The sequence below is a fragment of the Amblyomma mixtum genome, chromosome 1 (assembly GCF_055824585.1).
Source record: "Amblyomma mixtum isolate Tamu chromosome 1, ASM5582458v1, whole genome shotgun sequence".
Lineage (NCBI taxonomy): Eukaryota > Metazoa > Arthropoda > Arachnida > Ixodida > Ixodidae > Amblyomma > Amblyomma mixtum.
The window spans coordinates 210,957,333-210,979,847 of NC_143012.1; the positions used below are offsets into that span (position 1 = coordinate 210,957,333).

General features: G+C 45.1%; 1 protein-coding gene across 1 annotated transcript in view; it reads right to left on the reverse strand.

Annotated features, from left to right (window-relative positions):
- The window catches only part of LOC149370777 (cell adhesion molecule Dscam1-like), a 202,083-nt gene extending 183,413 nt beyond the window's left edge, over window positions 1-18,670 (reverse strand). The window contains exon 1 of the mRNA XM_089578576.1: window positions 18,219-18,670. Within this exon, the coding sequence (XP_089434702.1) occupies window positions 18,219-18,291 (73 nt within the window). The 5' untranslated portion in view covers window positions 18,292-18,670. The remainder of the gene's footprint in view (window positions 1-18,218) is intronic.
- Window positions 18,671-22,515: the final 3,845 nt, after the last annotated feature.

A 22,515-nucleotide genomic window follows, 5' to 3' on the forward strand; every position in this document is an offset into this window, starting at 1 on the left:
TGCGGAAAAGTCCTTGGTATCTTTAAAACATTCGGTACTCAAGGAATCCAGTTTTATCAATTTGTCCTTGTTCTTCTATTGCGAGGCTTGTTTTTACTGCATATAATGAATCCAAATTATGCGAACAAAACTGAAAACGAGGTTGGTGTGAGGGCGGCCGAAGGTTCAAAAGGACATAGAGAGATAGCGGATTATAACAAAACCACTAGCAAACAGATCTGCCCATAAACCGTTTCCATCCGGCGCTGGCCCCGTCGTGTCCGGTCCAAAACCGATTTCTATGCGCTGCCGACCTCTGCGCGTGTGGAAATGGTTTATTTAGATTTATTTTTCTTTTACAGCTAGCCGTAAAATCCACCGAAGCCAATCTGTGCGATAGTGGCTGGCGAACATTGCAAGTTGTTTGCCGAACGGAAAAGTTTTTCCGCCTCCGCGGCAAATATCGCCTTTTTACGCGTTATGGCACCAAAACCACTACTTTTTATGACCCTTCCAGGTACACGTACATACATATATACAGTGTTTTCTTTCCACTCTCGAATTTTCTGCGGCCGCGGGTTCCTTTGCTTGCTGCGTGACGTGGTGTTTCATCCGTGCCCTAATCTCTCAAACAGGGAACAGCGTCGTAACGGAGCGAAGACTCTGACCAGCTGCTGCAGACACATAACCACAGAAGCTGTATACATTTTATGCACGCAAGAGCTCGCACACCATTCGCAAATGCTGAGATATGCGGGTGAACTTCTTGCGAAAGTGCGATTGGCGCCTCCTGTGAGACGTAATCTTAACCGCACTTTGTGCCAGCGGGGCGAACCATGAGAAACAAAATGGCTGAGGCTTAGCTAAGGTTAAGCCTAGTCAGATGCGAAGCATATTGATGGCTAGGCTTGGTAATACATGGCTTTCCTTGGTTGAATACTTGATCATTTTAATACAACCACTAGAAGTGTAGCAAGGATTGCCGTGGCAGCTATATACGGGATCATCGGTGAATTCAATGCAGAGTGTACAACCGCTGCCCCAGCACCGGCTACAACAGCTTTCGCTTCTCGTTCAAATCAGCCCTGCTTCTAGGCGGCATTCCAACACCTGGCCGCCTCGTAAGTGCCCGGAGAGCGAGGCAAGCTCAGCTTTATACCGCTGCTTAGCGTCACGTGGTCAGCTGCAGCGCCTCTGATGTGGAGCCTCCACCGCCGCGGCCGACCGCGCGAGCCGGCAGCCCATCTCTCCTCTGCTGTGACGTCATGTTGTCACGTGGTGTCACGTGGTCACGCTAATGGTCAATGGTAGCTCCACCGCCGCGCTCGACGGGCTGTAGTGTAGCTCTAGCAATATGCTTCGCATAAAAGAACATGGAGTAGGGTTTTTAACGAATTTAAACCGAGTAGACATGCGCAAGCACGTGTTTATTCTGGTTGGCTCATTGCTGGGTCGTCGGCAAATCTGGCAACGATATTGGACTAAGATCAAGCTCTGATCGAGGTTAAGCTGATCATATCTGTTCACGCCGCACTTGTAAGTTGATGAAGACGTAAATGTGCAGCACACGGCAAGAGAGTGTGTTGCCGTTTATACGCGGCGTAATCAGCTGCTGCGATAGCATGGTCTCTTGGGCAGTGACCAACGATGCAGATCTGTTCGTGACGCCTTGAGTTTGAAACCCAGTCGCAGCAATAATTATTTTTTTGTTTGCTTAGTCTGTTGCTATGCTACGTTTGGCTAAGGTCACCTTCAAGGTCGCTCTCCCATTGGCTAAAGCTGGCGCGACCCTCCTTCGAACTTACCCTCACTTCCTCCGATTTGTTTCAGCTTGCGCGACGCTTCTCCGAACTAACCAGAGCTTACTCGAGTTAAATCAAGGCTTCACACAAGATTCTCGGTTGGGACTGTGTTAAGAAATGGTTTCGCACTAAAATTCTATTTTCACTCTCTACATGCCCCACTTACAGTATTCGTCAAAAGTATACAGCCCAAGAGGTCTTCAGCTGAGCGCTGCAGTGCAGCTCTGCTTGCATACTCAGCGACGCTAATCTCACGAAGGCGGGATGAACTTCAGTCCTCAGCCCTCCCAAGCTGAGGGCAGTCAAGCGGGCCTAAGAGCCATGCTACATGGCATGAGATCAAACCTCCTTCGGCTGTATATTTTTCGCAAAGACTGCACGTGTAAGGTACGTTCTATAGCCGACGGGTGAACACTTCGACCTGCTGCACTTCATTAACTTGGAGGAAAACATTAATATGGATGCATTTGTATTCGGCTTAAAACAAAATATACCCACTTGGACCGAATATAGATTACAGGAATTTGTGTTCTGCAAAGAATTGACCTAGACGGGTGAAGATATTGTGCGATGAGCAAGTGGGCTCCACGGAAAATACGAGTTGATGCCCCTATGGACGATCTAAAAAGTATTCCGATATAACCTAGAAAAGCTTGCATCATTACTAGTATTGCTGCTGCGTGAATAAAAGTTGTGTGTATTATATGGTACTGATACACCTGCCCAGCTCATGCGTGCGTCAAGCTTGCAAGAGTTGTGCATCTTTGAACACAGCAGCACGAAACATGATGGAGGCAGTTACTGTGATGGTGGTCTGTCCAAACTGTGCGAAGTCTTGAATCGTTTCCTACTTCTCCGAATATATATTTTTTGCGAGTAAAATTGCGCGCCGCATACAGCTTTCTAAGGTAGTTTATTCTTGTTGAGTTGATTGATGATTATTTGCGCCCCCGAATGCAAGGCTATCGGTTCCGTTAGTGTAGGCATACGAGTTCGCGCTGAGGGAATTAAGATGCGCAAATTCTTTTCTAATACCTCTTTGCTGTGCACTTGGAAAGCGTGGGCTATATGAACGAACGAGATTGCTTAAAATCAGCGTCAACTATGGCTCCGCCTGCTTGTAAGTAAAAAGTCGTGGTCACAGATTAATAAGCTACGATCATTCAAATCCAACGAATGGCTTCAACGAATACAACGGTGCCGCTGAAGAACGTGCTGAATTTATAACACTCTGTAAACATTCTATGAGGGTCTCATATGCCTTTGATTACCGCACAGTCAGGCAGTGCTGTATGAAGAATAATTCTAAAATCGTTTTCATAAATTATCGAAATAATTCTCTCCTTCCTTTAGCGGCATGCATGCACAAATTTAGGTGAGGAAGCGAAGAAATATGCCTCAACATATTTAAACTTAACCGGCAGACTTCGTCCCACAGAATGGAATTGTCAACGTTTCCTATATTGCCTGCATTTTTAACACGCTAAGTTCGCGTCTCGAATGATCTCAATCCTGCGAAGCTGCGGTTTCCTACGCGTTCAGTACCACCTAAATACTCTAATGCGTTGCATATGCGCTAGAAAATGAGAAAACAGCAGCAAAACAAGGAGAAAAATAGTAAACACAAAATAAATCTCATCAATCGTGCCGGCATGTGCCCTTTCAGAATGGGAGCGCACGTCAAATTGAGGCTTACAGGTGTTAGTTGAGTAGAAAATAAAAGCGGCAGGGTAAAACATAGGAACATGGAGCGCGAAGGATAAAGAAATTGTGCATGCGCTGAAAACAGAATAAACATTTCACCACAACGAACTGAAAAGGAGAATCCGTGGCCTAGGCAAGTGCTTGGGCCGCTACTGTGCGGCGCAAGCGGAACAACACCCCCCCCCCCCCCCCCCCCCCTCCTCAGAACGTTTCTTGGCACATGCAAATCAACCCTGTTAGAAATTTAAATCCGGTAGTCGAACCATTTTGTGCATTTTCTCTTCGCTTCTGTCGCCCGCGAAGAAATTCTCTTTCGCGCCTCCTCGTCTTTTGATCCAATTCTTTCTGGCCTTCTGGAACTTCCGGCTCTTCCTTGGCACTCGTTTTTCCGTTGCTCATTTAGTGGGCGTTTGTTGTTCATATTTTAAAGTCTTTGTGATTCTGTTTTCAGACTTGGATCATCAAGAACTCCTTTCGTTTTATGTCGACTTTGATCTTTACAAATCGAAGTGTCGGGCTTTAACCACGGAAAATAAAGAAAGAGAGAAATGATGATCGAAACCAACTAACGAAATAGTTTTTGACAGTATTAAGAAGTGATAATGAGCTAAGCAAGGAGGCGTATGTTTTTGAAATTAATATCAGTCACTGACACCCAGTGACGTATGTGGGAGCGTTATTTTTGTTAAACATTCTTTCACGTACATTCAGAATAGGTATCTGAATATCGTTATGGAATATTTCTGGCTGAACACGTAAAGACGGACAGAGGCTGTTCTACAGCATACGAAGCTAAATTTAAACCCAAGTAGAATTTACACCTTATATGATTAGAAACAAGGAAGCTGTAAAATCTTATTAATAAAATCGAGATACAGATGCGGCGTCCGTTTTTTTTCCACACGGCGACATCGTTTTGATTGTTGAGGTATTAAGGGAAATTTCTGATGAAGAACGACAAAGAGCACTAGGTATATAGTTAAAGCAGCCTGATGCCATAGAGCTATCAAGTGGGCTACTATTGTGTCACTGTATAATTACTGGGGCCGATAAAAAACCGCCTCAGATTCCTGATTCACGAAATCTAAGCGCTATTGCGTTCCTAAAGGAATAACAACGGTTTGTTCACAATAGCACCTGCAGTGTTCATTTCATTCGTCTAAGTTTTCTCTCGTCCCTAATACAGTGACGTTAAACATAAAAAGAAAGAAGGAACAACCTCTTTTTTTCTTACTTTCCGGCCAGAGGATAGTCTTTCCATTTATTAAAATTGTAATGAAACGACCAGAGATGGGCGTAATCTGCGGGGATATGGCCAGCTGTCGCTGCCCAGTATTTGCCTGCAGGAAGGCCAAAAGGCTCAGAGCTTCATTTAATGCTTTATTACCCACCTCAAGCCGAGAGTATGGGGTCCTGAGGTAGCTCGCCGAATTGTAGTCAGTTCTTGCATGACAAATTAACATTAGTGAAGGGACTCTTTGACACACATCGTTGATGATGCATTTGTTTACTCTCCGATTAATCTCGTGTCTCGTGAAAGCATCTGGAAGCATAACAGAGCTTGGCTCGGCGAAAAGAGTGCACTTCACACAACAAGTGCTCTGTGATGCGTGAGGTTTTTTTTTTCCACTTGATGATGTATCCTCGAGAATGCTTGCTCGTTTCCTTTTGCTCAGAACATCTTCCTATTGTAGTAATTTGCCTTAAGTGACATTCCCATCTCATCAGGGTAAATTTGAACGTCTCTCTGCATGGGAGAGGAAGGAGAGGAACAAGTACAGGAGCGGGCGTATAAGAGTGCTCCTGGGCCTCCTTAATCGAGGCGAGTCAACAACTGATTTTTCAAGTCTACTCGTTTATCGGTGGCGTAACACGCTGTTGGCCAAAGTTCAAGCTCAACTTTGGGCGTGCTTTAGTCGTGCTGTCTTGAGTCATGTTTCAGTTTTTTGGGCGGCGAAGTACGAGAGGATAGAGAGTGAGGCGAAGGGGGCCTAATTAGCAAAGTCAACGACGAACCAACGGCGCCTATTAGTACGTCGTTCGTAATTAAAGTAACCCGTGTTGGACCAACGTCGTCGGGCCCACCGAGAAAATTAGAAACTTCGATCGATGAACAAGATTAATCTCGCGCTTTTTTTGCTGAAAGCGAGAAGTCGAAAAAAAGAAGAAATGGCAGCTAATTTTTGTAACCTGAGGACAGTCGCTAGGCAACGCACTTTAACGTCAGGTCTTTGGGAGACTCAGAGAAAGAGAGTCATCTTTCAGCACTTGTTATTTTTGGATCCCTCGTAAGTCGGATTAGGTGTGCCTGCTATTACGCGTAAAAAAAATGGAGCCCATTACGTTGGCAAACATTCAGGTAAGAAGTTGTCCTTACTAATTGCCTCCGGGGTCGGAAGCAAGACTAGCACGCCACTTTTCTTTCTTGATAGGTGGGCATTCCCCAACTCAACCTTCGTGAAGGCAGCAAGATCACTTTGCGATGTAATTACAGTATTATTCAAAATACTCTGCTCAATAAAGAGACATTCTCCAGAAGGGAGTATACCAGAGTGCCAGTTGCGCCAGTTATCTTATTATATGTGTTTTTCTCAAATGGGCTTGTTTTTGAAGAGAACCCCACTTTTAAACCGCCGGTTTTAAGCCGTAGTAAGATTATGTCTGTTAATTGCGCCGAAGCAGTGAGTAACAAGCCGGTGCCCACTACGCAGTTACAAGCAGTATGTAAAACTGCAAAGCAAAACTTGCATTGAACTCTCTGGCGGCGCCTCTGACGGCTTTTGTCGGAACCCGCCAGGCCACCATGTGCGCACCGGATAGACTATAACAATACAGGGCTCTTGGCTCTATGAAAAGGAATGCAAAAACTATCTTCATTGAATCTTTGCGTAGCTCGGGTGCCTTTCTGCTTTGAGGCACCTGAGGTACGAAAAGATACGAAAAGGTACAAAAATGGAGAACCTAAATTTACCTTGTACACCGGAACTTCAACGTGCGCTGAAATGTTAGCGTAACAGCGCTGTAACTTTTCGCCTGTATCGAACTTTGATGACTACAGGCGCTCACAGAAGTGGATTTCAATGCGCGAGCTTTGCAATGGCCAGTGAAAGCTGAAAAAGCGAGCTGCGTTTGCCATTAGGAAGTTACAGGTCGCATCCTGCCCACCGCGCTACGAAGAACCTTGTGTACTACCTATGCGAACTTGATATACCAATTACGATATATCGAACCTTAGAATAGTCAATCGGATATAACGACTGCTCATCTCTGAACCTCCGATACAACGAACCTTACTACGCCACGTGGGATATAATGAACTCTAGTATAAACCTCAGGTATGCCGAAAATAACTATGCCGTTTCAGGTAAAACTCAACTGAAGCGAATTGAAATCGCGTGTAACATATATTGATGTGCTAAACTAGAATATAAAGAAGCTAAGTATGCCACCTCAGATATAACGAACTTTCTCGTGCGTACCTACATATAACGAGCTTACCGCGTTGACCATGGAAATTACGAAGCTATGTGCTACCTCGTATGTAAGCAACTTTATTGTATCAAGTTCGGACATAAGGAACGTTTTGCTGCTAACGCATTAAAACAATTCACCGAGGACCGCATAAGAGTTCTATTATAAACCGTATTGCTTTCACTGAGGGTTGCACGCCTGCCGATTTCGCCAGAAGCCTTTCTGGCCGCACAAAACGATATTCGTTTGGCAATGGCGGGGGCTCCTTAATTAGATGCTTTCACCTTTAACCATGGCTTATTCGAAATAAGGAGCGCGCTCTCGTCCAGGTAGCGCCTGCCATGAAGAGAGCTTTGTGACCTAGATCCATAACTTACCGCAGGAAGCAGTGCCCTCCGAATGAAGCACCATCATGTGTTAATAGAAAAAGACATCATGGAAATAGAAATGCCCAGCATCCACACAACGCACTCCCCAGCTCCAGAAACCGGGAAGTGTCGATGAAGAAAGACCGCAACTTTGGTTGCAAATGGAGGGGTGCCTCGTCACCTTAAGCACAAAAGTATAAGCGACAAACGGGGGAAAATCAGAAATAAAACGGAAAGAGATGCGGCTCGAACTTGACAAAGCTGAGAGAGAAGATTCTGGACAGGTGCGGGGGCAAGGAGTAACATAGGGGTGAGGAGCAAAAGGCAGCCTCGAGGAGAGAGTAGTCTAAAGATATTTAGGAGAGAACAGGAACCCGCATAGAAGATGCAGGTCGGGCAAAGGCTGAGAAGAAAATTAAACATCGAGTTCATTCGAGACTTCAGATCAGCTTTCTTCGAACATCCCGTAAGGAACAACCTTTTAAGCCGCCTTCGACGTCCCTGAGGGCATTGCACCAGAAACCGGATAAAAGGAACGGTGAGAGACGAACGGAGAGGGCTCATGCTACACCGGTAGTGAGCGTGTTTCCGGATCGATAAATGCACGGAGGAATAGGGATGGCCTCACCCGCAAAGAAGAAGGTAATCGTAACGACGGAGCTAAGTCGACTTCAGGCCCGCTCTAGACTAAATCAACGCGTTCTGTACAGCCTAAGCATAATGCTGACGCAGTTCAGACAGAACATATAGCGCTTTCAAAATATCTACATCCTGCTAGTATCTGCCAATTCAAATGGTTTAAACCCAGGTGCTAAACGAGTTACTCATAAATACTGCAAACATGAGAAAACCAGCTAAAAAGTTGGTGTACTAAGGAAGTAATGTTTTCTTGTTACTGCAAACCGTTCCCGCCTATAACAGACTTTTTGAAAATATAGATGCCGGAAGACCGATTGACGGTCATGATGAATTAATACGCATGGCACTTTCAGCATTTTTCGCACGTTGCATTCACCGCCTGTTTATCCTCAGTGTCCGAAAATAGAAAACAGAACTCAAGGGAGCCTTCTTCTTTCTGGTGAAGACATCATTGTTAATCGCTATGTCAGCCGAGGTTGCCAGCGAATATTATAGAGATGTCATTCCTGAAAACACATTGCACATATCGACGTCTGTCAGCAGAAGACAAATGTTCACCTATTAAGCTTACCCCGTGCACTTTTATTTTCAACTAAGAAACCTCCAATGCGCAGACAAAGCTGACTGCGCAAAAAACATAAAACCTCACGAAGGCAGGTTTCATCAAAACATGACTGATAGTTTGACTTTCACAATAATGATATTTTAATACAGCTAGAGAGGAAACAACTTTTCTACGAACACCTGCGCCATCAAGAAATCACAAAATCATGCCTGAAAAGGAACACTTATGGTATAATACAAAGATTGGCAGCTGTAAAAAAACTTGGAAAATGCGAATGTACAAGAATAATGCGCAGGTTCAACTGCAAGGAGATATATCCAAAACATTGCAGTCTGTAATTTAAAAAAATAGCCCATCCTTCTTGATTCCTACTTTGTTTTGATAGGAAATTTCATTCTTTCCTTTGCATAGCGTTTAAAAAATTTAATTGTGTTCCCTTTCAATGAAACAATGTGGACATTGATAACAGAACGTTATAGTTGCAACACACAGAGTTAACACGGATAGTGCCGCAAACTGACGGCGACAAAGGAGAAAGTAATAGTAAACAAACTCTTGTGTATTTTTGGTCTCTTATATGCGATTTTGCTGCACTAGGTGTTAACAATCATTACCCACTAGCGGTAACCCTCACGCTGTTAAGTTGACGTACGCACCCAAAACAAATTGAAGTGCTTGATTTGAACACCTTCTCCAGCTTGTTTCTCAAATGCCTCACGAAAACGGACCGTGAATTCTTTATATCACATCTATAATGTCTCACTATGCATAATCCGGCTTTTGTTTACTATTTTATCGTCTCCAAATGCTCCGCTTCGTGACAGGAAGCCGAGCAGACGACCAATTTAGGCTATGGTAACATGTCGGTAATGAATAAGAGAGTCTTGTGTCCTCCTGAAAACCACGAAGAAACATATTTGCACCAGTGTTTGGCAACATGCCACTTGATAAGCCATATGGCATAATTCGCTCAGCGTTAACGAGACCAGATCTTGGCAGCCGGCATCCTGAAAAGTGCTATTTAATGCCTCATTCTACCTGCTGCGCAGCATTACTATGTCTGGAGATACCGAACTAGAAGGCGTTATTAATGAAAAATTGAAGCCTGAAGAATTGGTTCGGTTTGGTTTAGGGGGTTTAACGTTCCAAAACGACTCAGGCGATGAGAGACGCCGTAGTGGAGGGCTCTGGAAATTTCGACCATTTCGGGTTCTTTAACGTGCCTGAAGAATTGGGGCCCTTTAACTCAATAGAGTCACGAAGCTTGTGCCGCAGAAAATCCGGCGTGGACGCCTCCGTCAATGAATTTGGGCGAAAAATCTACGAAAAATCCCCAAACAAGCAACCATGGAGGCAGGTGGGGCGCGTAAGTAACGCAGCCTTCTGGCGTCTTCATAACCACTGATTGTGAGTTAACTGCTCGCTTGGCAAGTGGCAGTTAAATCATCTTTGGTCGCGAGAGTTTGCTCCGGAAGAGCAACTTGGTTCGAAGAAAGCTCACCGGCGGTAGGACCTGCTGTCGCAGGGCAGTGGCGCATCAACCGCTGCACCACTGTGCCAGGAGTGGTATGAGGACTCCTAGGTATCTAACAATGTTCAGTACAGAATGGCCAGTTCTGCATATATGTGGATTGGCTTTTAACGCTATCGCGTGATTTCATTAAGGCTGAGCGTAAGTATCTCCCTCGGTGTTTGTTCATTGTTTTACCGATAACAACGTTGCAGCAAGTTTTTCTCTAATACTTGCTCCTCCTGTAACGGCATAACATGTATGGGTCTAAGTAAAACGAAGTAAGAAATATTTCTTGACGGTTCACATTTTTAACAAGAAGAAGCGAACGCTCCTTCAGATAAAGCTTGTATTTAGGACAACGGCGAGGAAGAGGAGACAATATGTTTCAGAAGGGGTCATTAAATCCGCAAGAGGCCTGCACCAACCGATCTCTCCCTGTAGAGATAAATTGTCCAGGAAGGAAAGAACCGCCCTTGCTGTTCGGGAGCAGAGGCTTTAACGGTGGGGCTGGCAGGACCTTCAGGGAATAAGTAAATAAATGATGAGAGCACTTTTACCAGAATAACGGCGTTAGCGAGCTATCTTGCGGCGCACCTCCTCTCAACTTCTTTGTGTGGTAGGCTGCCGACCGCACAAATATACAACCAACTTTATCTGTTCAGGTCAAGACGTAGAATAGAGTGGGCGGCCGAATTGTATATAAAAGTGAAGGATGAAAGAAAAGAACAGAGGCATTCTACTGAAATTTACTCACTTTGAACCGCTGGTATCTTTGTTAAGTTTCTTCTTGGCAGAAGTCTGCATTCTGTATTGTTGTCGTCTTTTAATTCTGTGGTACCTGATCGTGTAGTCTCATCTTAGTAGAAAATTTCGTTGCAAGGTGTTTATGTATGTGGACCTTTGATCGCCGTGTAACAAAATTGATTCTTTGAAAATGATCCAGTGGAAGCCACCTTTCGATCTTCACAACTCCTGCACTGGACGAAATAAACCAGCCAGGAATATCTAAGGAGAGTGTTCTGCCATGCTTTCATCTATCCGTGAAAAAAATTGAACATGATAGCAAGAAATTGCCAAAAACAAATACTATTAGTTCCTGTTGGCATCGACGAGATAAGTTTCAGTAGTTTTTTTTATCATAATATTCAAATGATAATTTCTTTTGATTCATTTTACCATACTGCATAGCAACCGGCACTCTGCACTCAAATGCTCCTTAAAAGAAACATTAGGAAACTGAATCACGTGCTTTATTGGAGACGTATATGTCGTTGCCATATTTTTAAACATACAACTGTGATGTCTATCTAGCTATCTAAATGCTATTAAGGTTTCTTAACCTGTCGCATAACACCCCTGAAGAGTTTCTTTTTTTCACTTTTCACACGTGCATACTTCCGCGAACAGCTTGAGGATAATAAAATTTTTTTCACTCAAGAATTCGACACTATACGTCATTTCGTGCTTTCGCGGAAGACTTGCGACTGCTTTGAACAACGCCAATATCTCTGGCAGGTAAACTTAAGTCTCCGACGGAAGCGCTGTGTTGCTTGGTGAGGCTATCCACGTAATAGGCAGTTCATAGTTAACTGCTGCAAAGAGGATCCTTGTGCTCTTGTGATGGGAGAAGAAAATGGTTGCGACGACGCATAGTGCCATAAGAGAATTTTGGCAAAGCGCGTACCGCCACTACTACCGCTTACCGCACCCCGTCACCGCGCATGCGCAGATGAATTCTAACTGACAAGCGAACTCGCATGGATGCGCGGATGAAAGATAAGAGCGTTCCCTTTGAAATCAGTGTTGGAATGCTCGGAAAAATATTTCTTTATCGGTGCAACAAATCGGTTTATAAACTCGCCATTTTTTAAAATACATTTTAATCAAACGCTACTCTTCTAATATCACATCTCTGCTTTGAGCCACCTTTCTACGAACCTCTTTTTGCTAACTTACGCCGCAAGTTCATTCACATGACTATAGTCATCTCTAAAACATAGACCTTCAGGCAGAGTCACTGCCTGCATCGACATCCGGATGGACACTGCCGCTTTCTATTATACGTTGTTCAATTCAGTCTGCACATTTACCACGCATTGCCACATCTGTCATCTTTTTGGCCAAATTTATTTTTGTAGCTTTGCGTTCTAAGGCACCCTGACATAGCTTGAAAGAGTAGGGCACTGTATCCTGGCTTATCGTATTACGATTTTTTTCCTGATTTTCCTTTTTTAATTTCCATATAGTCCTCGTCTGCTTCTTCTTCATTGAATTACTCCAGTTTTTAACTTCTAAGTTTTTTTTGCTTGTGGTTTAAAGCTCTGTAATTATTCGCACTTATGTCCCTAGCCGGACGGCACATGGGCAATCTGGCGTCTTCGTGGTGACCTGCGCACGCGCACTGCCGGCGCATGGTGTGCGGTTAGTGGTAGGAGTAGACGCTATGTTAAAAGTGTCTACTAGCTGATGGGTATACAGCTATGTTAGTGCTTCTTTCCACGGTTGCACTATGTGTCCTCGCTGAATTAATATAGAGAGGCTGGAACTTCTCTTAACAACTGAATAGTTCATTGTTGCGCACGTATCCTGCACTTACTCTCTTCTGCTCCTCACTAGACTCTTGGAGAGGTTCGGTTTCTTGAGTAGGGAAAAAGTTTCTTGCATATATTCCAATGTGCCTTGTACTCAGTTATATCCAGGGACAGCCTAGGCGTACTTGAGGTTTCAATCACGTAGTTCTACTAGCAGCGACTTTTTCTCCTTTCAACTTAAGTCTATGTTTTGACTAGACGACTTAAGCAAAAAGGTAGCGGAGCATCTTACCCGGTTTCATGAAATGCTACGTACTTAATGCATTTTAAATAATGTAAAATTATGATAGAAAGTTTAGATATCTGAGAATTTCACTTCTGGTGCTGCCGGAGTCACTGACGGTCAACGTAATTTCTACCTCGAACGTTCGCAACAGTGCGCCTTGTGAAGAACGGCAGACACGACTATTCAATTGAATGCTCTGATAAGTCCGTGAAGCTGGGTTGTTAACCTTCGACTGAAGCCCTATGTGCGATATTGCTAAACTAATATTTCCAGAACTGGAAGCTTTGTATGCGCATCCAACTTTATCCACATTCAAAAAACTTATTGCACGTCAAATTCTAGTCATGGTCAAAAGCTTACACTGGCCTAGAGGATTTCTGAAACGTTACAACAAACTCGTCAGGCTTCAATTACAATCGAACAAGATATGTTGCAACAGAACCCGGCAATGCAACGCATTTGTTGCGACACATTCGCGATCATGAGAGTTGTAACTGCTGCGGTGGTTTTGCAGACGGGTTCGCAGTAGGAATATGCACTGAATGACTTTGCTTGTGGTCGTATCTGTACCATGCATAGAGGAACAAAACAAAGAACGTTAAAAAACCATTTAAAAAAGCGTTTCAAATTCGTTAGGCAAAGCTGCGGCAAGTGTGCTATCGAGAGCTCTATTTTGTTCGCTTTAGATCGATATGAATCGGTTCATTCCCGACCGAAATGTGGAAGCATTTATGCAGTCTGATCTTTTTTGTGTGTGTGTGTGAACCCGAAACGCAGTGCAAGATTTAGCTCTCATCCGGTGTCGTGGGTTTACCGCCACTGGTTGACCAAAAAATCCTGTAAGGTCTGCAGCATACAGTGGTGTACATCGTGGCATTCTGAGATTAAGAGCGTTTCCCATTATCGCCAGGCAGGAATGTAACATCCTACAAAGAACGCAATCATTCTTCACATATTTTTTGTTATAAACTAGGAAGAATTGACCAGAAGAAAAGGCTGCACAATTAACATACAGAGCTTCAGGAATTATGTTTGTATTAAGGTGAGAGAAGTTTTATAAAAATTTTGGCGCGCCATTGTGAGTGACCCTTATTGCTAAAGAAGTAGTCATTCAGATCGAATGCCTGAAACCAGGGATACCAATGTTTTTATGCGCACCAAGTATTTCTTTACCAGAGCTTCTTATCAGCGCTGGAAAAAGAGGAACGCCTAGTTTTGATATGCTGTAACTCAATTTCATAAAAGAATACTTTTAGCACATTGTTTGTATATATCATTTGCTGAATAAATAGCTTTTTCCTGGCCATCACTGGATAAGCGATTCTTACACGAGGACCTGCATTGCAACGTTTCAATGTTGCACAGGCTGTGGCTTGCCGAGGCAAAAGGCACTGACGATTCAACGAGCCACAATTAATTTTCGAAGCAAGCACATCTATGGCCATATTAACCATACTTACTACAAAGTGCCCTTCTGCAAAACCGTGCTCAATAAACGGAACGAAACAAATTCAATACTCGGATGAAGGTGCAGTGTTTCAATGGATAAATTACTTCCATTCTCGTCGGTAGAGCGGAGAAACGAGCGTGCGTTTCGTCTCCATCGGGGTCCAATCAGTGGGAAGTGTACTCCGTACTCAATTCAGCCGATGCTTTAGCCCCCGAAGAGTCGTTCATTGCGCCCGACTAAACGGCCGACTAAATCCCAGAGAGCACTGCGCCGTTTCTGCGAACGCCAGCGCCATCAATCAGCTGTCCCCAATTACGCGTGCAATGCAGTGCGAGCCACCAGCGGCATTATATTCGTCGTCCCCCCCTCGCTGCGAGGCAAGTGATGCGAAAGACGGTTCATTAAGCTAACGCGACCCTCTCTGTCTTCGTCTATGGCGGGGCGGAAGAGGATGCCGGAAGCTTGGTGCTGACTGTCTGAAAGTTAGTGAAAAAATGAGGAACAGTGCGCGCGCACACCATCAAACACACGCACACCCAAGCACACGCACACACACAAAGATTAGTCGTTCCTGTGTCACATAGCTGGATCAGTAAAGACACCGAATTCAGCCAATCGAGATATGGAGCTGAAGCAGCTACGTAGACAAATCGGATAAGAACACTGAAATGTTAAAGTCGTACATGTTAAGCAAAAGTGCACAAAACTGCGTTTAGTAAACTCACTTTCTACCCGTTTCTAGAACAGTTGGCAGAACTTTCGGTTTCACGCTAGTTTTTTCTGAGTGCGTTGTTTTAGAAACGGGGAGACAAATATCAGTTCGCTGCGCACGGCAGGAGCTTATTTGTTTGACTGCTTCGAGAAAACTTTGGCACCATCTGGAGTTAGGTTATAGTAATCTGACGCCAGTTGCCTAGGAGGACCTTAACTCAAACTCATATTTGTTTTCGCAAAACTCGCGGCTGTGTTCGCATGCGGATTTTTAGTTATAGAGTGGTTCTCCTGAATTAGTGTGCCTTGAACAATCCTGGTTTTCCGCATGTGTGGGATCGTCGCCTAAATCTTACTGGAGCACCTCAAAAGTTTTTGTCGTATAAAACGAGAATTATAGGGGAGCGCGAACGGATGAACCCTGCGTAATAAGTTGTACCAGTTCACATATGGCGCAGAGTGCGAGCGCGTAACACAGGTCTATCGAAGATTTGGCGAAATTAGATTTTTTTTTATTTCGGAAAGAAGAAATACGGTATAAACTCGCTCCATAAGAAGAAAAACTACTGTTTGTGAATGCTTGACTGTATGGAGGTCGAGGCCTATGCATCGATTCCTGTGGCCGAATGAATACTGCGAGGTGATCTAATTTAGAAACATTTCGGGAAAGGCTTCTTGTCTGTGATGTTTGTTCAAGGAAAGGGCGGCACATTGATACCATTAGATAAAACCACTGTTGTGTCTACATTCAGAGCGTAGCCTTAATAACATTTCAGGAAGATCACTCCGCAAAGCAAGGCTATGTTAAATTAAGAAATACAACCAAGGAATGCAAACTAACGGCTTGCAGATCACTAGTTCGACCGATACTGGAATGCGCTTCAATTGTTTGGTTCCCTCACTGCGCGCTTGGCATCGATGAATTGGAATGATCTAAAGAAAGCAGTCAGATTGATCTACGGTCGCCATGATTGCAACTTCTCACCTTTATCACATGCTCAGGCTTTATGATTGCAGCCTTTGAAACACAGGCGTGCATGTGACCGCGTCGACATGTTTCACAATATCGTTCACATCGCGCCTTGCATTCAGGCGCGGTTCTCTTTTGTCGCTCCTAGTGCGCGTGCTACTCGACGGACCCACCCAATTAACACTGTTCCTTTCAGATCGGACATAGACTGTTTTTAATTTTCTTTTTTTTTCGCTAACAGTTGAAATTGTGAATAATCTCGATGGCTAACTTCGCTCGTTGCCACCCGAAGAGTTCTCTTTGAAGTTGACTGATAATATGACCAGTTAATTTGTTCTATAGTGCTTTATGTTCCTATTCTTTACTGGAATCAGCACGCACTCCTGCTATGTATAAAGTATGACGCAGCAGTATGTTATATAAATAATTTTAGAAGAATTCTTATAATCCCAAATGAGCTGGCGTAATTGCGCAGCATCCTTCAATTCCTAGAAACAAATTATCTCTTTTCCAACCATAAAATTAGCACCTTTGTGAGTGCAATTGCATAAAATAATGTTAATAGAAAGCTGCAATTGATTTTACTTAGGGATATATACCCCAATGCTTTTGTAAACGGAGCTCGGCTGTTCTTACTTTACTGCTTGTTTGTAGAAGAAATGCTTAGTAACGCCCCGCCGCGGTGGCTCAGTTGTTATGGCACTCGGCTGCTTTCCCGAAAGACGCGGGTTTGATCCCAGCCGCGGCGGCTGAATTTCGACGAAGGCGAAATTCTAGAGGACCGTGTGCTGTGCGATGTCAGTGCACGTTCAAGAACCCCAGGTGGTCTAAATTTCCGGAGCCCTTCACTCTGGCGTCCCTCATAGCCTGAGTTGCTTCGGGACGTTAAGCCCCAACAAACCAAACCAAACCAAATGCTTAGTACCTCCCAAAATACTAAATCGGGCGCAATGGCTCCGTATCATCACTGGCCCGTAGTTTTGATTACAGATCATGTCTCGAGGTAGCGCTAAAGTCAGTGAATCTGACAAAAAAAAAGATGCAGTAGAACGTACTCCCCTCTTTCCAGCTGATAGGGTAACAGTGGCTACTATAGAAATATAAGAAATACTGCAAGATATGCAATGTTTTCGAACCTAGTATTCATTACGTCCAGCCCGCGCCTGTAACGTTCACAGAGGTTTGTGCTTGTGAACCTTATGCGCTGGTTGACAGCGCCAAGAAGCAAGGGAAGCCAGCATGATCTAGAGAAGAATTTTGAAGTTAATGGTCGCATAGCTCAAACTAAGGCAAGAAAATTGAAGTATGCATTGCAAAATGTGAACAATTGATAACGAGTTTTTTATGCTAGGCATTCTTTATTAGTAATTGACTGAAAACGCAGAACCGATAGTATTAAATGCAATGATAGTGGCGAGCTTATCAATGGTGCAGGGATAGGAAGGCCACTTGTTGGCGCAATATGGCGGCACTTGGAGACCACTGATGGAGGATTTTTTTTTTCAGCAGTGCATGTAAGAAGTGTTATTAATGAGGAACAGGTAGCTTCCATGGACCTCTGACTTAAGAATACTAGCGCGCTCTCAATGGTGTGCGAAAGAATTTCGCAATATTAAAATGTCACCTTCTTTGCTAATGGAATCTGGCTGGATAAATGTTGAAGAATTTAAACGGGCATGGCCTTGCCGACCAAAATGTTCGCGGGCAAGATATTCTGCTCCTTTCTTAGAAAGGAGAGTCAGCAAATAGTACTCTGTGACAATTCACGCATTGCGACTGAAATAGGAGAGAACGTAAAAAAATTATTGGAGATTGGGGGGGGGGGGGGGGGGGTAAATTGAAGACGGTAAGTCTGCTGCATTCTGTGTGCAGTTCTGTCTGAGTATTTAGTTTAGCGTTTTTATGACATTAGAAATGACATTATCCCAAAGTAGATTTTGCCTATATAATGACATTATATATTTTATAATGAGTGTTTTTATTGATAACGGCGACATCACACAAAATTTTGTTAGTGAATTACGAAATCGCTTTGTTTATAACCGTGTGCCACCATTCATTAGCAATACTTGCGGGAGTAGGGTACTGAAAACAGCATTTTTTATGCTTGTCCTTTTGGGAAGCATGCAGTGAAAAGAATGCTACTGATTCTAATGTTGAGAAAAGCAAAGACTAGGTGATAAGGAGAGGATAAAAGATTACCCCTCTTAGTAGGAAGAAGAGGCTTACCCGGGTGAGCCATTACCAGCAAGCAGAGCGAAGCAACGACAAAGCCGGATCTCGATGTCGTCTTGATCCCCATGATAACTTGGAAGTGGCGATCACAGGAAGAACGGTAATCCGTCTGGAGCCCTACGTTGGCAGGGCTAAACGGCGCACTATTATCCAGCAAAAGATTATCCCTCTGCAATACTGAACGGTCGTAGCAGTCTGCCCAGAAAGTAGAAGTCGAAGTGAAGTAATCTTGTCTGCTAACCTAATCCAGCGGCACCAGTGCTCCTCACTCACACCACGTTCATATCCACGCTTAGTTGACGAAGCAGTATCCCGGTTTTTCACTCGTCGAGCGAAACTACGTCTACGGACGACGATCGCAGCTGGCACTTCGAGAGTCAATAACAAGGAAGTCGAAATCCAGCGTACAAACACCGCACAGCAGTAGTCTAGCCAATACAAATCCACTTGCTACAATCTTCTGAAGTACCTGTCAGGCCATCATGTCCCTTTGATTTAAGAACTAAGGTACTGCGACGTGACAATGCTTGCAGTGATAACAGGGACCGTTGTGCAGGGAGAAAGTTCTAACGACCCACAGCGCAAATGATTTTTTGGGTGTATAAATGCCGAAATACTGTCACTGTGATAGCGTGTTCAGTGTGAACAGCCCTTTTAAAATACGTTCATTCGACTCTATCTTCCACCGATTTGCTAGTGATACACACAAGCATCGTCTCTGCCCAGTGCTTCAGGGCTGCAAAGCAAAATACGCGCTATCCACAGTTCCTAAACCTCACCGAGTGGCACCAACAAGTTAACAAGTTGCGAAGAGAAAATAAAGTTCACTGGCGGAAGCTCTTTCGACGACGTGGAGGTAAGACGAGAGAGACTAACGGTACACTCGATGCTACCGCAGAATGAGGCGCCGTCAAGCTGGACGCTGTGGGCAACCGCAGACACGAAGCAAAGGAGGCGCAGCCTCGAGTCGGCGCACGTCAGCCACTCGCGGCTTCACAGAGCCGACTCCCGGAACGCTAGCAGCGAGCCGGGGTCCAACTGCCGCGCGCCGCCAGGAGCGCCTCCACGCTGCGCGGCCTCCGAAAGAAACCACGTGCGTGCGTGTGGCGCGCGCGCGCCTTCCCTCCTTCCCTTACGACCCCCCTTCTCAGCCGCAACTTGCCAGGACCCATCCAGAGCTCCCCTTCCGCCACCCTCGCCCTCTCCCGAAGTCCTTCAAAGCGGCTGCTCCGATCTCCTCCTCTCCTTCCCTGACATGTCGGGAAAAAAGGAGCGTATCGTAACGGCGACAGCGGTGGTCCAAGAATCTTCCTTCCGGTCTTTTCAGGATCACGCTGTGACGTGAAACAACTGAAAGAGAACGGCGCATAGAAGGTGACTGCGGAGCCCAGAGTTCCGCAGTTTGACTCTGATTGAATAAACTCGGGAATGAGTTTTCAGATTGGTTTATTCGTTTAGGGTATATTGTGAGTATTTTAGTGGATTTTAGGACATTGGTTGTAGTTCTATTTTGGCACGTAATTGGTTTTCTAATATTTAACTCCAAAATGCTTACCGTAATAAGGGCTTTACAAAATCAAGCGCCCAACACTGCAATCTTCCGGAGCAAACCGGATTGGTCGGAGGTGACGTGTGCTGCAGCCAAAGTTGTCCCCCTTTCACCCGTGGAAAGGCTTTAATCTTGATCTCGTTCTTCATTTACATTACGGAAGCGATGTTAGGAGAAGGTAAGTGACGCCAACCAAGTAAAATACAGGAAAAACACGACGTTTCGGGACCGGCTCGGCCCCTTCTTCACGGTGTGACTACGGGCGAGCGCAGCTTGGCTTTTTAAGCCCCTGTGTGGAGGACCTGCGGGTCAATGGCCGCAGCCCATGGACGTAGGATGAGGGGAGAGTCCCCAGGGAACGATTAACATTCTCTCGTGTTTGCTGTATGTGCCACGACTCGAGTAGAAGCCTCCTGCGTGGGTTAGCTTCCGTTTCCAATACAATGGTGCTGTCGAAGTCAATTGGGTGGTCACACCCTTCACAGTGTTCGGCCACGGCGCTGCGTTGACGATTCATGTGACGGACGTCCGCTTTGTGTTGGTTCATCCTTTCCGCGAAGTTCTTCGTTTCCCCTATGTACGACGCCGGGCAGACGGAACACGGAATTTTGTACACGACGCCCTGGGCCTTTTCTCTGGGCTGCCGGTTTTTTGGGCGGGGGAGAAGGCGACCGATAGTGCTGGTCGGTTTGTGCGTTGTCAGCACCCCTTCTTTTCCGAGAATGCGACCGAGCGTCTCGCTCACGCCTCTCACGTAGGGGATGCAAACACGTTTCCGCTTCTGGCATGCGTCTGAGGAAATAATAGACCGGATTTTGTTTTGCCTTTCTTGTTTCCTGATAATGCGCCGGATGAATGAGCTTGGGTAGCCGTTCTTTTGGAGGTCAGAAATGACTCGGTTCTTCTCCTGATCATTTTGCAATGCAAGAACCGAGTCATTTCTGACCTCCAAAAGAACGGCTACCCAAGCTCATTCATCCGGCGCATTATCAGGAAACAAGAAAGGCAAAACAAAATCCGGTCTATTATTTCCTCAGACGCATGCCAGAAGCGGAAACGTGTTTGCATCCCCTACGTGAGAGGCGTGAGCGAGACGCTCGGTCGCATTCTCGGAAAAGAAGGGGTGCTGACAACGCACAAACCGACCAGCACTATCGGTCGCCTTCTCCCCCGCCCAAAAAAAAAAAAACCGGCAGCCCAGAGAAAAGGCCCAGGGCGTCGTGTACAAAATTCCGTGTTCCGTCTGCCCGGCGTCGTACATAGGGGAAACGAAGAACTTCGCGGAAAGGATGAACCAACACAAAGCGGACGTCCGTCACATGAATCGTCAACGCAGCGCCGTGGCCGAACACTGTGAAGGGTGTGACCACCCAATTGACTTCGACAGCACCATTGTATTGGAAACGGAAGCTAACCCACGCAGGAGGCTTCTACTCGAGTCGTGGCACATACAGCAAACACGAGAGAATGTTAATCGTTCCCTGGGGACTCTCCCCTCATCCTACGTCCATGGGCAGCGGCCATTGACCCGCAGGTCCTCCACACAGGGGCTTAAAAAGCCAAGCTGCGCTCGCCCGTAGTCACACCGTGAAGAAGGGGCCGAGCCGGTCCCGAAACGTCGTGTTTTTCCCTGTATTTTACTTGGTTGGCGTCACTTACCTTCTCCTAACATTAAATTTCCCAACCAGACAGACTTCTGTCGAATGTTTTCTTTTGAGTCTATTACGGAAGCGAACAAGTTTGCGCAGGACTACAACTTGCTTCAGGTTAAGCGCTATTGTTATTCTAGAAGACGAAAATTTCCTCACAGCCACATTATTTTTGAAGCTCCAAGGATTTTGCTATTATGTGCATTTTTCATTTTTCATAGCATGCCCATGACACATAATTCCTTGATATCAAATCATTGATTTCGTGGCTTATGTAGCGGAGAAGATGTTCAGCCACGACGGACTCAAGTAAATAAATGAACAAACCGACCGCCTTGTAAATAAGCTCATGAAAGCAACAAAATGCCACGCAGCAAAATATAACTAAGAAATGCTGCTTGCAGGTATGGTGGCAGCATAAGAGCGGAAAGACAGGACCAAAGAATACTCCACACGCTTAGCCTACACAAGATGGTTTTTATGTGTACCACTTCAAACCTTCTAGGCAAACCTTATAACCTTATAAAAAGGTCAAGAACAAAAATGTTCGACATAATAGCAGCTGAAGAGCTGTATTCGATCCCACAGGCGTGCCCAAGGGATGCATGCTCTTCGACCTACAGTGTTCTGTGTATTTTCTGCCTGCACTGAAAATATAAGGACGGTTCATAAATGAAACAGTATGAATAGGAAAAAAATTTCGTCAAGGCGTAATTTTTAAAACAAAAGTTGTGCTTTTTTTTAGCAATAAATAAATTGGTGTGAATGGCAAGGCTTAAGTGGCCGAAGTGACACATGGGCTCTGAGGGATGCCGCAGTGAAGAGCTAAAAGGTAATTCAGAGATCCTGGGGCTTTTTATCGTGCGCTGACGCTCTTGAGCACACGGCGCCTTTAGCGTGTCGCCTCGATCTAAGCACGCACGCCGTGACTGGGATTTATCTTGGCTGTTCAGATCTGTACCCGAGTACCCTAGCCACTGGAGCCACCGCGTCGGGACTATTTGAGCAATCAAATGTTGCTATTCCTGCCTAACGTTAGGCATTGTGTCATGCGTGTGCCTACAGTCGCAATCGCTTTGTAGGAGGTGTTTGG